Source organism: Micropterus salmoides, unplaced genomic scaffold (assembly GCF_014851395.1).
Source record: "Micropterus salmoides isolate LMB-PRFRI ecotype aquatic unplaced genomic scaffold, ASM1485139v1 Ms_hic_scaffold_7, whole genome shotgun sequence".
Lineage (NCBI taxonomy): Eukaryota > Metazoa > Chordata > Actinopteri > Centrarchiformes > Centrarchidae > Micropterus > Micropterus salmoides.
The window spans coordinates 24,328,986-24,343,483 of NW_024044459.1; the positions used below are offsets into that span (position 1 = coordinate 24,328,986).

A 14,498-nucleotide genomic window follows, 5' to 3' on the forward strand; every position below is an offset into this window, starting at 1 on the left:
CAGTCGACGACCTTCCTGTGTCCTTACTTGAGCTTCAATTTATGGTAGAGTCTGTTATGTGCATCCTGTTAGGGAAGGGGTGAAATCAAGGCACTCTGACACACGCCCTTAAGCAGGAAGATGCAGCAATATCTGCTTCTACATTATGAGGCAAAGTCCTGAAGCCCAGTAGATGATGTATTAGCTAATCTAATCTGCAAGGAGCATAGTCTGCTGTGAACTAGAAATTATTCTTGCACCACCCAATCAGGCCTTCTTCTCGATTTTTCAAGATGTCCAAAATTGCTAGGCTTTTGCTGACCATCAGTGTCTATAAATCACATTTTTATTTGAGCTATTTCACTTTTTTAATTATTTTTTTTTGCTACAGTTTTCATACATTCATTCCTCTTGTGTCAGTGTGGACCATTTATGCCATTTCATATTTGTTTGCGTTTTATTTTACCCCACCCCCATCCCTTGCAGCCCTCTCTGACTCAAGTGGATCATGTAAAATGAAAACGACAAAGCTGCTTCATGTCACTTTACCCACGCTTCCCTTTCTTTTCCACTGGCCGCAGACACCTGATTTCTTTGAGGCTAAAAATAGACTCCTTCAGACCCTAACTCCCCCTCCTCGCTGCCCCTCACCTCTTTCCCTTTTTCCCTCCTGGTCTACAGGCTTTTACGGGGAAGTCTCTCTGCGTTATGCCCATTGTCTGCTTCCATGAGCTAGACAAAGCCCCACATCTCTGTTCAGAATGGTGTTTCTCTGTGTGAGAGAGACGTCAGAATCCTTTATGTTGTAAAACTGATTTCTGGTTTTTATAGTCTCTGGCTCTGAAAGGAAAATCCTAACCTGGTAAAACCTAGTTTTCCACAAAGCTATAAACCTGACCTCAGAACCCACTGAAATGTAAGCCAAAGTCATAGGACCATCAGCATCTTCGAAAATGGCCTTTTATGGTCAGTATGAGATAGCCGCTGTCTTTGGTCACTGGGTTAAACACTTTTGAGAAGCCTGCATTATTCCTGTTGCACAAGAGGGTTTGAGGTATTTCACCAAAGGGCAGCAGACGGCCTCAGTTTTTCGTGAGTTAAACTGCCTTGATGCATGGGATTCTCCAACACAGGCCTACTACTCAGTGAAACTGAGTCGGTGATTCAGTTTCCTTTAGAATCAGAAATTGATAGAAGACACGATAGACTGGGACAGAAGGGTCAGAATTATGTTGATTAGATTTACTGTAGGGTTTTTCTGCTCTGTACTAACCTGACATCCCTTTTTGATGAAAGTGGATTTGAAAAACATAGTTTTGTCTAATCAAAACACAGATTAAACACCATTTCAACTTCCCTATTTCACCCAGTTTCTCACCGTTTCTTTTGGTGTGATGCATATTTTTTTTACTCCTCTGTCCCTAATTCACTTCAGTTTTCAGATCCAATTTCCTCTCAGCCACTAGAGCATGAGAAATTGGGGCAGGAAGATCCATTTCTTCCCAAGGATTCAATAAACTGAATATTTATATTCTCCAGTGTTTCTGCACATTCTTCTCACTTACTGTTAGGTTGTTGAAAATGGAGCTATTAGTGGTGTGCTAGGTTAATTTTAAATCATATGAAGAGAACACAATTGCATGGGGCATTTTAACCCTCCAAGGGATGCAGGTAATAGCAGGCATTTCAGTACAGTATTAGCTTTTAAACAGTAAGTAGTTGAATAAGTACTTTTAAATCAGCATGTTAGTTCTGTGAAGCCCACATGAAGCGCACTATATTTAGGCCTGTGCCTTAGCCAACGTGTATCACACCCACCACAATTTTTTTTTGATCCTGCATTCTGTTACATAGAGGATTGTCACCTACATACAGAGTACATATCACAGTTGCATATACTGTATTTAGGTTGGCATCATATTAGAGTCAGCGAGCGTTTCAGGCTGTAGCCAGAAGACAGACAGACAGAGTGCAGTGGAAATGAGCCGTGTTTGGGATGAACGGAGGCTGACAAAAGTGAAAGTGGAGACTAGAAGAAACAGGAGAAAGACGTATCGGCCCCAGCAGCCTCTGGTCTCTACTTTCTTCGTCACTCTGACTTCATCTGGGCAACCAATAAGGAGAGGGCCCTCTGTGTCGCCGTGGTAACCCCAATTTAAGCCATGATGGAGTGGATAAAGGGACAGGAAAGGGAATACTTTTTAGCCTTAGGCGAAACACTTTTCTTAAGTATAATCCATTTCATTTCTCTTCTTCGACATAGTTATTTAAACAGGTTTCAGTGTCAGTTATGTGAATGTCTAAAAACAGACTCAATAGACAGAGCAAAATGGTTTCTGTAAACATTGACCTTGTGATTTTATATGCATTCTTTAAACTACAGACATTTGTGACACTTCAGAAATTTGCTTTCTCTTTGTGTAAGGCATTTGCTGTCAGAGCTTATAAATAACTTTTATCAAGGAACCTTCAGCTTCCAGATGTTAGGATACATTTTACATTATATATATATATATATATATATAAATTTTTTTTTTTTTTTTTTTACTTCTCATCTCAAATGCTAAACTCCTTTTGAGTTACAGTATTACAAATTGATTGTCAGTCAAATCATGTGGTTTGAATTTCTGATACATGGGAACCTGCTTGCGTTCTGCCTTAAACTGATAATGTAGGTGTCCTCTCCCTGTAGTAACAAGTCTCAGCCACATCACTGTAGTATTTCATATCGTCAAAGCCACTTTGGCCTATTGTGAGAGATTGCCAGTGGTAGTGAAACTCGAAGTCCATCAGTTGTTATTCCTCCAAGCTTTTGTGTTGTCAGTGGTGAGCAAATACTCAGCAACATGCTCCACATTAGCAAGCAGGCCTTGATTTGAATCAGCATCTTGTTGCTACCAAACACTCATAAAAGGACTGATGGAGATGTTTGAGAGAGATTGTCTAAATCTACAAAAGCATTTCCTGCCCTTGGCTCTGTAGGATACATGAATTAGCTAATGGGAAGGACAAAATGTTAGGGTAGGGATGCTTTCCTTTTATGTATCTGTCCGAGTTACATAAGACTGCTCTGTGCACAGTTTATTCAGGCTGTCTGAGTGCTTTGAGAGAATGACAGCAAGGGGGTATCCTCATTTAACCTTGGCACGTAACTCATTAATCCAAGTGTAATTTGCATATAAGGTCATCTAATTTTGGATTTCAGAGTGAAGGGTGGCGTTGATTAGAGATAGAGTTGGTATGTAAAAGGCCCGATGTGGAAAACGGTGAGCTGATGAGGAACACTGAGGCATAAGAAAACAATGGCTGAACTTTAAAGTAGCTTAAAGTTCTCAGCAGTCACTGGGCATCAGATTTATTTATGTAGAATTTTAATTACATGCTAAACTTTACTTATTTTCCACTGGTTCAAAGCTTCAGATGTAGTGAGGTTAACAGATTTTGTGTACCTATTTTTATTAAACTCAATATCTAACCATATATTTAAGATTAGTTGAAGAACGGCTTGCCTAATCTGTATGCTGACTAAAACTCAGTTAGTGGATGATTAACAATTAGTTTGGCTGTGTGTGTTTTTTTTTGTTTTTTTTTCTTTAAATCTCTTGCTCTGCAATAATCTTCTTTGCAAGGTCCTGCTTTCCTCATGACACCACATTCTCTCCGCTGTGTCTGTGCTGGTGGTGCGGTGGTGGTTCTTGTTCGTTTTCTCTCCGTGTAAACGAGGATCATTTTTAGAAGCAGTTCTTACTTGCAGGGCTACTGTAGAAGGACGAGGAGAAGGAGGAGGAATGCAGTGGAGGAGATGCTTACAGTATTTTTAGCCTTTCTCTTGTACTGCGATGATGCATTAAGAACAAGGGCAGGTTGTGCATCCCACTTCCTAAGCCTGTGGAGGAGCCCGTATGGGCCTGAAGGACAGGAAGAGTGATGGCCTTGTTTTTAAGGAACATCCTGGGAGCATACTGTATCTACAGTATGTGACACAAGATAATGCACCATTATTTTGTGTGATTTTCTTTGTTTTGCTTGCATTTTACATGATCGTAAGATTCTGCTGGTGTAATTCTTGTGACACTGGTAGCTCATGTTGCATTGTTTTTGTTTTTTTTGTGGTGCCTTCGTCTCTGATCCGATCTTAGGAGATCACATTATGTTGAATCTACATTTGTCTGTTTTGTTAGCTCAGCTTCAGTTCAAAGGGTCTGTTATGCAGACTAAATGATGGATCACTCAAAATGTTTTCCCAGCTTTTGTTCTTCCATTCTTTTACCAGTGCTGTATAGCATACAAACCATCCTCACCACTTGCTACACACTAAATATGGAGAAAAGATAAATGTTTGCTCATCCATTCAGTGCTTTATTGAAGTCAAACAAAGCAAAACATGGTCTTTGTCAGATAGCCTCGGCCTGAACTACAGCTGTGAATTATACAGAAATATTCTAGTTGCTGTCCCATGGAAAAGGGTTGGAGATAAAAATATCTTGTATCAAGGTTAAAATGTTTGATTAATACCCTGCATATTATAGATAAAATTTGAAGCTCCCCAAGTTACCATTTAACACATGAATATAAATATATAGATGAGGATAAAAGTAGTCATCCCGGAGGGAAGAATGCGTATCACGTTCTTTATTAAGCCCTAAATGGAGAAGGTTTTTTAAGGTGGAAATCAATTTTGTATTCAGTAACCTGTGCCACATAGTTTATATTTATCTCAGTTATACCCCTGATTAACGATACTTTGTCTTTTGATCTTATTAGATACTCCAGTGGACTGAGATGCTTGTTTGAAATATGGCCTCTTTGGTCATTGCGGGTGGATGATAAACTCCCTCTCTCTGGCCATGGAGTGCACACAGTCAAGCTCGGACAGCATTGTCTTAAACCTTTTGACATTTTAACTGGATTGGTGGATAAGCCCACCAACTCAATCGAGGGTTCTTGTCACAGGCCAAGGCTGTGTTTGCAGTGGTTGTCATAGCTGAAGTTGTCTCTGCAATTTCAAGGCAATGCTGTGTGAAACTGATCTATGATATTTTAGGCAGTCCCAGGGCTAACACTTTCCACTTGCATTTTAAAGGGGTCTTGCCTCGAGTCAGTCACGAGGGAACCCCTGCTCAGCCTGCTCCAGCTCCTCTGGGATTCACCACCTCCTCTGTTGCTCCATCTCAAAGTGGTGCGCTCTAAAACCGGGCTAAATTTAAAAGAGCACCACCGTTGTGGCATTTGGGGAAAAAGCCTCCTGTGAGTCAACACCTCCCTCCCAGTATTCTGCTTTGTGTCGACAGCAAGGCCCAGCTGTTGCTCTCTGTCCCGTGGTCAACCTGTCTGCTGTACTTACAGCTTTCAATCCTAAACTATATGTTGCACCTTCAGACAGAGTTAGTAATGCCACTTTCCATTATTATGGTACAGGACAGCATGTGCTGGCAGGGAAATTGGATGAAAGATAGATTTAATCTTTGGGTGGAAGTGAGAGCCTCTGGTTTGTGACAGATCCAGTCTTGGCTTTGTGGAGTTAGCAGGTTTCATCTGTCTAGGTCAGACACTTACCCCAGATCAGTGAGCGCTTGTTTGTTTATGTCTGCTCCAAGAGTCACACAGATGTAGCTGTCTTCACAGGCACTGTTCTGTGGTATTGAGCTTCATGTTATCTGGAAAGTTGCAGTAGATTGACTCTGATGATAGCTTTTTTGTTCATTTTAGTTTTAGATTAAAAAGTGAATAACGTGATGTTTAAACAATCATATTCTTTCCTGGAGGATTGTTTAGTACTTGTGCTGGTTCATCACACCTACTTAGAGGGTCACAGACAAGGTAGTTGCAGCATTTTACATCTTAAGGTGCTTGGTTTTGCCACATCTGGCCACACGTGTAATAAGCTAACAAAGTGGTGGTGGGCAGAGATGCAAAACACAGTCCTACTCAAAGTATCTTGGGGCTATTATTGGCTTAAATTTTGTCGAAACAGGAGCAGGAACATAGGAGGCTGCTTTGTGGTGAGCGCTGTGCAGTGGCGTGTGCTGCTATTGCGTCACTGCCTAGAGGGGGGCAACGACTGTATTTTTAGAGTGGAATGAGCATATTCTCTGAACAAACAACGTCAAGCTCTCTGCTTGCGTATGCTAGGATTATTGTGACTGAGCTATTTTTATGCTGTGTGTGTGTGTGTGAGAGAGAGAGAGTGCTTTTTTTCTGGGTCAAGCATGATGCCAGTACACTCTCGAGGCTGCTGGTGCATTACAGGTTCTATGCTGTTCACAGCATCTGCATCAGTCACAATGGAAAGAGTCAGAGAGACATTAAGCATTATGGCATTTTCAAAGTCTGTCTGTGCCTGCAATACTGCTGTAAATGAGACATGTTGATTATATTTGTCCGGAACAGACACTCCTGAGAACAGCTAATTCTGAAGGACTGTCATTTATCTGTAGGATCATTAAAGGAGAAGATATTGCAAACTAAAAGCAAGCTGCAGCCACAATGCATAAATATGTGTGTGGTGTGCTAGAATTTGATTACATGTAAAGCCAGGCTAGGCAACGCTGGACAAGCTACCAAGAGACAACTTGATTTTGAATGTATTCCAACCAAAAAAAATCCCACCCTCTCCCTTCAAGCATCCCTCCAACGCCACTCACCCACACACATTTTCATGCGCAATAAGTACGTATACAGTACTGTGCAAAAGTCTAAAGCCGGTGTGGAAAAATGCTGTAAAGTAAGAATGGTTTCAAAAATAGAAATGTTAATAGATTGTGTATCTATTAACAAAATAAAAAAAAGTATATTGGAAGCATTAGTGTACGTCAACAGAAGAAAAATCGAAATCAACAGCATCAAATCTTTTAGGTACCGCAGTTTTGAAGGTATATCGTCAGGTGTATGATTAAACAATTTTACCAGACAGGTGCTAATGATCATACATTCAAAATGTAGGTTGATCATTAACTAAAACAAACAGCAGTGTAGGAGGAATACAGTTGGGTGAGGAAAAACCAAACTCGGCTAACAAGGTGAGGTAGCTGAAGACTTTTAATCATCACAGTATAATATCAAGTCATTTAAACTTCAGGGATATCAATTTGTCCAGTTAGGAAGGATATGGGATTGTCACCTGTTTTGATGCAAATAAGTGACAACAGGTGCACTGAAGAGGCAACAGCATGACAACCCCCAAAAAGGGAATGGTTTTGCAGGTGGTGGCCACAGACAGATGCTCTCACAAGAGATTTTTCTCTAGTTTTGTGTTTTCCTGGTGTCCTTGTCACTACTGGTAGCATGAGGCGGTACCTGCAGCCTATTCAGGCACAAGTAGTCTGTGTCAGCTGTGTCTCCCAGCACATTCTCAAGAGTATGGAGGAGATACCAGGAGACGGGCCGTTACACGAGGAAAGCTGCTGGGTTGATGCCATAGAAGGGCATGGAACCGATGTCTACTCATTTGTGCGAGGAGGAACAGGAGGAGGACTGCCAGAGCACTGCCAGAGCCCTACAGAATGACCTCCAGCAGGCTACTGGTGTGCATGTTTCTGACCAACCTGTCAAAACTAAACTATATCTAGTCTAGATCTGGTGGTGTGTCAGTGAGGGTTAGGGGTGGGAATCACCAGAGGCCCCACGATACGATATTATCACGATATTATGTTATAATTTATTACCTTTTTCCAACTTCCAATTAGGTCCCTAAAGTCAAACTTTGTCAACATCTGTTTATCTAAAAAGATACATTTCTCTGTTTGTTCATATCACTTTTTCGGTCCTCTATATGGTCCTGTTAAGTTTTCTAGTGGACTAAAAAAAGCAATAGATTTTATTATTCTAGTAACAAAAAGTTAAAACTCCCATCTGCAATTTATATAATAAAATATCGATACTTGGCGTCCGTGTATCGATACAGTATTGCCATGGCAAATATCACGATACTATGCTGTATCGATTTCCCCCCCCCCACCCCTAGTGAGGGTCTGGGGAGGCATATCCTTGAAGGGTCCCACGCACCTCCACATGCTAGCCAACAGCACCATGACTGCTGTTACATACCAGGATTCAATCCTCAGAGCCATTGTCAGACTTTATGCTGGTGAAGTGGGCCCTGGGTTCCTCCTGGTGCTGGACTATGTAGGCAGTTCTTGGATGATAAAGGCATTGATGCCATTGACTGGCCCTCACGTTCCCCAGAACTGAATCTAATTGAGAACCTCTAGGATGTTACATCGGTGCATCTGACGCCGCCAGGTAGCACCCCAGACTGTCCAGGAGCTCAATAATGCCCTGATCCAGGTCTGGGAGGAGATCCACCAGGACAACCTCCGCCTCCTCATCAGGAGCATGCCCACACGTTGTCGGGAGTACATATAGGCACGTGGGGGCCATACACACTACTGAGTGTCACTTTACAAATTGCTGTGATGAAAGTTGGATCAGCCTGTGATTTCTTTGAACTTTGAACTATTTTCTTCATCAATATCTGAGGTGTGATGGCAGTGTTCACTTAAAGTTTTTGAGCAGTGTATATGCGTATTGCAACCTTCCCCTCTAAAGCCAGGCACCAACAGAGGCCTCTCTGGCTCCTGAGCCGCAGGCTTTTCTCTGCAGGCAAAACCAGGCTAGCCTACTTTTGTCCCAGCCATTCTCGAGAGTGCAGTTATTTTCAGCTATATGTGGTATTCTGCTCTGGTTTTGTCAATATGTTCTTCTGTGTAGAGCTAAGATATATTATATGAACAATGTATAGAACAGAATGTTACCCTCCTTTTAGCTAGCACTTGGACAGGCTGCACCTTTTTGTTCTGGCAGTGCATAAGTGCTTATTAGGCAAATGTGTGTTCAGAGTGGAGTTGTGTGTGTGAGAACTCAATACGTGGTGGACCAAAGCCCTTGGTGGAGCCTCCCCAAAGCAGACCTTTGTACACTGGATAAGTGACGCAGTGGGATTATTAGTGTGATTACATAGAATTGCTGGATTTTGTCAGAGAAAATAAATAATGTGGGTTTCCAATGCTGTGTGGTCTGATTTGGACAGCCAAATGCAGACAGTGCCAGGGTGGTGGTGGTGTCTCCCATCACACATAGTACAGTACAGTCTCATCAGCATGGTGACTAAGTTCCTGTCCTCTGTGCTTTCACAGACTGAGCTATGCCTTCATTAAATAGCCTTTTAAATCTTTGTTGAATTATTAACAGGTGTGGTGCTCTTTTCCAAAATGCAACATATCTACTTTGGAGAATATAAAAACGTACTAACAAAAAACACAGCCTAACATAGTATTCATTGTTATCTGCTCCAAAGACTGAAATTTCAAGTTTATCTATACAAATATTCAATATTGTGCCTCTTTGTGTGTGTGCCATCACTTACTTTGACAGAAGTGTTCTTTCAACTAGTGGATATCTCCCTTTCCGTACTCATATTCAGTTAATGTGTCACCTGAGCTAGCCATCTCTACAGTCATGATCTTGTTTTGTGCTTGCTTGGCTTTGGAGAGCTGCTTTTTCTTTAGTGGTCAAAAGCAGAATTCTGCAACTCACGCCACCCACACGTTGGTTATGTATAGCCCACACCTACCGCTATCTGCACAGTAGTTTGAAAACAATGCTTTGTGTAATTCTAAGGCTGCTATTTGTGAAACCTTGAAATATGCACAGGGGGCTCTTACAATGTTATGTAATGCTCCCCACTCAACTCTAATCCGTCTTATGCTGAGTGAACCCCCCATGTGACGCTGCTGAAGGTTTGGGAGAGACAGGGTGGCTGTTGCTTTCTGTAGACTCTGGCCACCCGCCACAAACGCGCGCACGCGCGCACATACACACACACACTGAGCTTTGGCCTGTGTATAAGAAGAGAAGTTTATCCTGTGCCTTACTTGGATCTAAGACGCTGGATGGAGACACAACGCTGATGCTCGTCCTTAGTGCCAAGGCTTGGACCCAACATATGTCCTGAATGACACTCCGGCTCTCTTCTCATCTTCATCTGCGCGTGAGCCAATGCAATTGATCTTTGACCTTGGTTATCTATAGAGGAATCTTGCAGCTTCTGAGATAACTCGTGCTGTGCTACATGCTGGTTCGTGTTTAATGGTTTTTGTTGCTGATTGAAGCTGGTTTCTGCTTTTGAGTGATGGGTGTTGATAAAGACCTAAGCATCAAGTATTTTTAGAGATCCACCGTCAGGATTGACAGTATGTCTTGACTATAACAAACACTACGTATTGGATGCTTGCAGGTATTTATTTTTAAACATATTCACAGCGTACGTACTTCATGCTTTTATTTGCTTCTTCCCCCACAGGAACCATCAATGTGGACTTCATCTGGTGATTCGACAAGTCACATATAGGAGCCCCCTGAGTCTCTCCTGCCCCCTCTCCCCCTCCCTTCCCTCTGTCCCTCCCTCCTCCTTTCCCTTATCAATCTTCTCCCTGACCCCCCTTTCACCATGCTTATAAAGGAGTACCGCATCCCCATGCCCATGAGTGTGGAGGAGTACCGCATCGCCCAGCTCTATATGATCCAGGTGAGGTAACAATGCCATTTTCCCCACCAAATTCTTATCCACACACATCTGAACCAAAATGGCCAAATGAGAGGACGAAAATAAACGGTCGTAGAGGAGATACATTAACACACCGGATTTTTCAAGAGTCCGATCTCAGTGTGCCCAATTATGAAATGACTGGTCACATGGTGCCTGACACTGCTGGAGTAAAGGAACAAAGAGCGCTTGTGTGCTGATAGATTATCCAATTTAAACTCCCTGAAGCTGGCTGTTTCCACCCGTCATAGGCTGCATGTTTTCGTTCGGGAGGGTGGAGGCACCCTGCTCTCACTGCAAACTCCGGTGCTCACACATACGGCCGCGATGGAGATGCACATACTGTTTTGTCTGTGTCGGACAGTTTCACTTTTCTATCCGAGCCCCTGGATCTGTGTAAGAGCTTTAGGGGTTACAGCTCCAAGCAGGAAAGGCTGATTTATACAGCTTTACTTATCCTGTGTGGCAACATATTTTCTCTTCATATAACATGTATTTATGAAGGAGGATATATTTAATCAAGTATTACTGCCAGGTGCACTGTGAGCAGCAGCACACAGACGATGCATGGACAGCAATCACAATGGGTCAGACTGGTAAAAAATCTGCACTATTTAGTTAATAAGTGTACACATTTAGGTGCATTATTCTGTTTTAAATTGTTCTCCTTTTGATCTCTGTTTTCAACAGCTCCCCATCTACTGGTTGTGTCCCTGATTATTTTAAAACGGCTTGCGTAAACCCACTTTTAAAGAAACCTGGTTTAGATCCCTCCCTCCCACATAATTTTAGACCAATTTCAAAACTGCCTTTTATTGCAAAGATTCCAGAAAGAATTGTGTCCAAACAGCTGCTCACTGTACTGGAAAATAACAAATTATTTGAAAAGTTTCAGTCTGGTTTCAGGAAGTACCACAGCACTGAGACTGCCTTGCTTAAAGTCACCAATGACCTTTTAATGTCTGCTGATGAAGGTATGTGCTCAGTCCTTGTACTCCTGGACCTTAGCGCTGCTTTTGACACCATTGATCACAACATCATGTTAGACAGACTGAGGCACTGGGTGGGGATCTCTGGTACTGCCCTAGAATTGTTTTCATCCTACCTGACAAATAGGAAGTTTTGTGTGTCTGTAAACAACTATGTCTCCTCATTCTGTCCAGTTAAATATGGTGTGCCTCAGGGGTCGGTATTAGGACCCATTTTGTTTTCCTTGTATCTGCTTCCCCTTGGACATATTATCCATACACATGGCATTTCTTTTCATATTTATGCTGATGACACACAAATATACTTGCCCGTCAGATCCACAGACCCTGGAATGCTGAGTTCACTTAACAACTGCCTTTGTGAAGTTAAAAAATGGATGTCAAATAATTTCCTCCAGCTGAACTCAGACAAAACAGAAATCCTGGTCATCGGGTCTCAGCAGATGGCAAATCAAATACTGCCATCTGCTGGTTCCCTAGTAAATCACATTAAGCCTGTGGCAAAGAACCTTGGTGTTTGGTTTGATAGTAATTTAAATTTCGAGCAGCACACCACAAAGCTTGTTCAATCATGTTTTTATCAACTTAGAAATATAGCAAAAATTCGATCTATGTTAACTTTTAAGGACACCGAGACCATTTTACACGCCTTCATCTCATCACGCCTGGATTATTGCAACAGCCTTTTCACCTGTTTAACCCAAAAATCTATTGATCGACTCCAGACTGTCCAGAACTCAGCTGCCAGGCTTTTAACCAGAACAGAGAAATATGACCACATTACTCCTATTTTAGCTTAATTACATTGGCTCCCAGTATGTTTTAGAATTGACTTTAATATTCTATTGATCACTTTTAAAGCTCTTCATGGCCTCTCACCTTGTTATATTTCTGAACTTTTAGTCCCATACACACCAGCACGTACCTTGAGATCCTCGGGCAGAGGTCTGTTGTCTGTTCCAGAGTCTCGACTGAAAACTAAAGGGGACAGAGCGTTTGCTGTCAGGGCCCCGAGGCTCTGGAACAGCCTGCCTGAGGAAATCAGGTCGGCTGAGTCAGTGAACTCTTTTAAGTCCCTTCTTAAAACATACTTTTATAGGAGAGCCTTTCCCGATCTTATTTGACTTTATTTTATCCCTTTTATTTTATTGTATAAGTTACACAGTTGTTTGATCAGTTTGACTATATTTACCTAAGTGTTACCTAACTTATACTCTTTACATTTATTAGAGTTAGGTGATCGTACATAGAAGCTGTACTGTTTCACTGCAGCCCTTACGGAGGAGCAGCTTCGTTGGAAACATTTGGTTCGTTGGTTAAACATTTAGGCCTTGCGTAAGGAAACCCCAGCATGCCTTCAAGCTGTTGACCTTTCCAAAGAGAGGCCTCTCCTACAACTGTTAAGTCTTACACCCAAATTAATGAGCATTTATGTTGACAAAGTTGTCTAAAATTGACTCACCCACTGGTATAACAATACTATAACTCAAGCTACAGTTTTGCTCGCCTTCTTTTTCCCCGCCTCTCCCTTTTTGTACTGTGAAAACAGTTTGTTTAAAAGTGTGTCTTATAGTGTCTGACTACTGACTTGAAATATTTGTTGTATCAGGATTATATAATTGTAAAGGCATTTCTTTTTCCTGTCTGCACAGATGGAAATATTAGATAATTACAACACAAGTCCATAAAGAGTATTGGTTTCAAAAAGAGTATGAGAATTTAATGTTCACAACCTGGTCAGTTGTTCTGTTGTTTTTCTCCATATCCTCCCACCGGTGTACCAAACAGACGGGTAATCCAGTCGAGCTGTAAACGGTTGGGAACATGCAAGCAAGCAGACGTTTCAAGGCGGCACAAACTAGTCACTGCACCACAATTTATGCAGCTTCACACTCAGACCTTGTGCATGCCGTGTGTGAGATTTTGTCAGACAGGGCCGGTTTACACTAAGTCTTTGTGTATGGGAAAAAAAGCAGTTAATATGTGCATTCTCAAGCATGTAAACATAGGAAGAGGAACTCTTACATTATTGACCCATAGTTACCTTTTCCCCCTGAGCTCACCCGCTTTGCACAGCCTCGTTGCTGTGAGGCCTTTGTCACTATGGCAACCATGACATCAGCAGCGTGCCGCTGGTCAGGTTTTGTTCGAGAGAGGGAGTGAATGAAAAGAGGAAATGGAGGATAAAAAGAGGCTGCGAAGGAGGGAGGGAAAGAAATTAGAGAGGAGGTGGAAGGAAAAAAGAGAGTGCTGTATTCTGAGCAGAGAGGATTTTGCTGGTGTCTGTGGATACCCTCACTTCATCACTGTATGTTACCAGGCAACTGCAGCATGTAGGCCTGCCTGTCTGCGATCCATCCCAAGCCTCACAGATGAAGTCAGGGCCCTAGGACAGCTTGGTCATGTCTGTACCTCAGCAGGCAATACCCCACCCAATCTCTCCTCGCACTTTCTTCTCTTTTGCCCTTACCTCGCTGCCTTCTTATTTGATAGCAAGTTGTAAAGTCATTATCACCGCGCAGGGATTTGCTGTAATGTACGAAGCAAATGCAGAATGTGTGAGAAATTAAATATGAGAGGATGTCACTGTGTGTCATTCATTCACACACAACATCATGTTCTGAATAAGCAACTGTATCTGTGGAGTGGAGTGAAAAACAGCATCTCAAACAGGAAACACGGCTCACTAAATTGATGGCGAGAGGGGAAAAAAACAGGATGTGACTCTCATCCTGTCCAAACCGTTGGATCTAAAAAACATACAGTAGGCTTTGATGGTGCTAGCTTTTATTTTGTAGGGGTTTGATGGCTGTTTAAAGATAGATGAGCAAAAGTGAGAGAGTGCCATGTGGCAAAGGTTTTAGGGCTTGAACTCGCAACACAACGACACTTTGTCTTTGTGTACTGAGCCAAAGAGGATTTCACAGTAGAGCGATGTGGATGAGAGCCCTCCTCCCTCCCTTGTGAAGGCAGTCGATACACTTGAA

General features: G+C 42.2%; 1 protein-coding gene across 7 annotated transcripts in view; it reads left to right on the forward strand.

Moving 5' to 3' along the window:
* Window positions 1–14,498, forward strand: part of LOC119891383 (membrane-associated phosphatidylinositol transfer protein 2-like) — a 46,595-nt gene that overhangs the window by 10,247 nt on the left and 21,850 nt on the right. For all 7 annotated transcript variants that reach the window (XM_038702994.1, XM_038702986.1, XM_038702989.1 and 4 more), the window contains exon 2: window positions 10,280–10,504. In XM_038702994.1, the coding sequence (XP_038558922.1) occupies window positions 10,427–10,504 (78 nt within the window). In that variant the 5' untranslated portion in view covers window positions 10,280–10,426. The remainder of the gene's footprint in view (window positions 1–10,279; window positions 10,505–14,498) is intronic.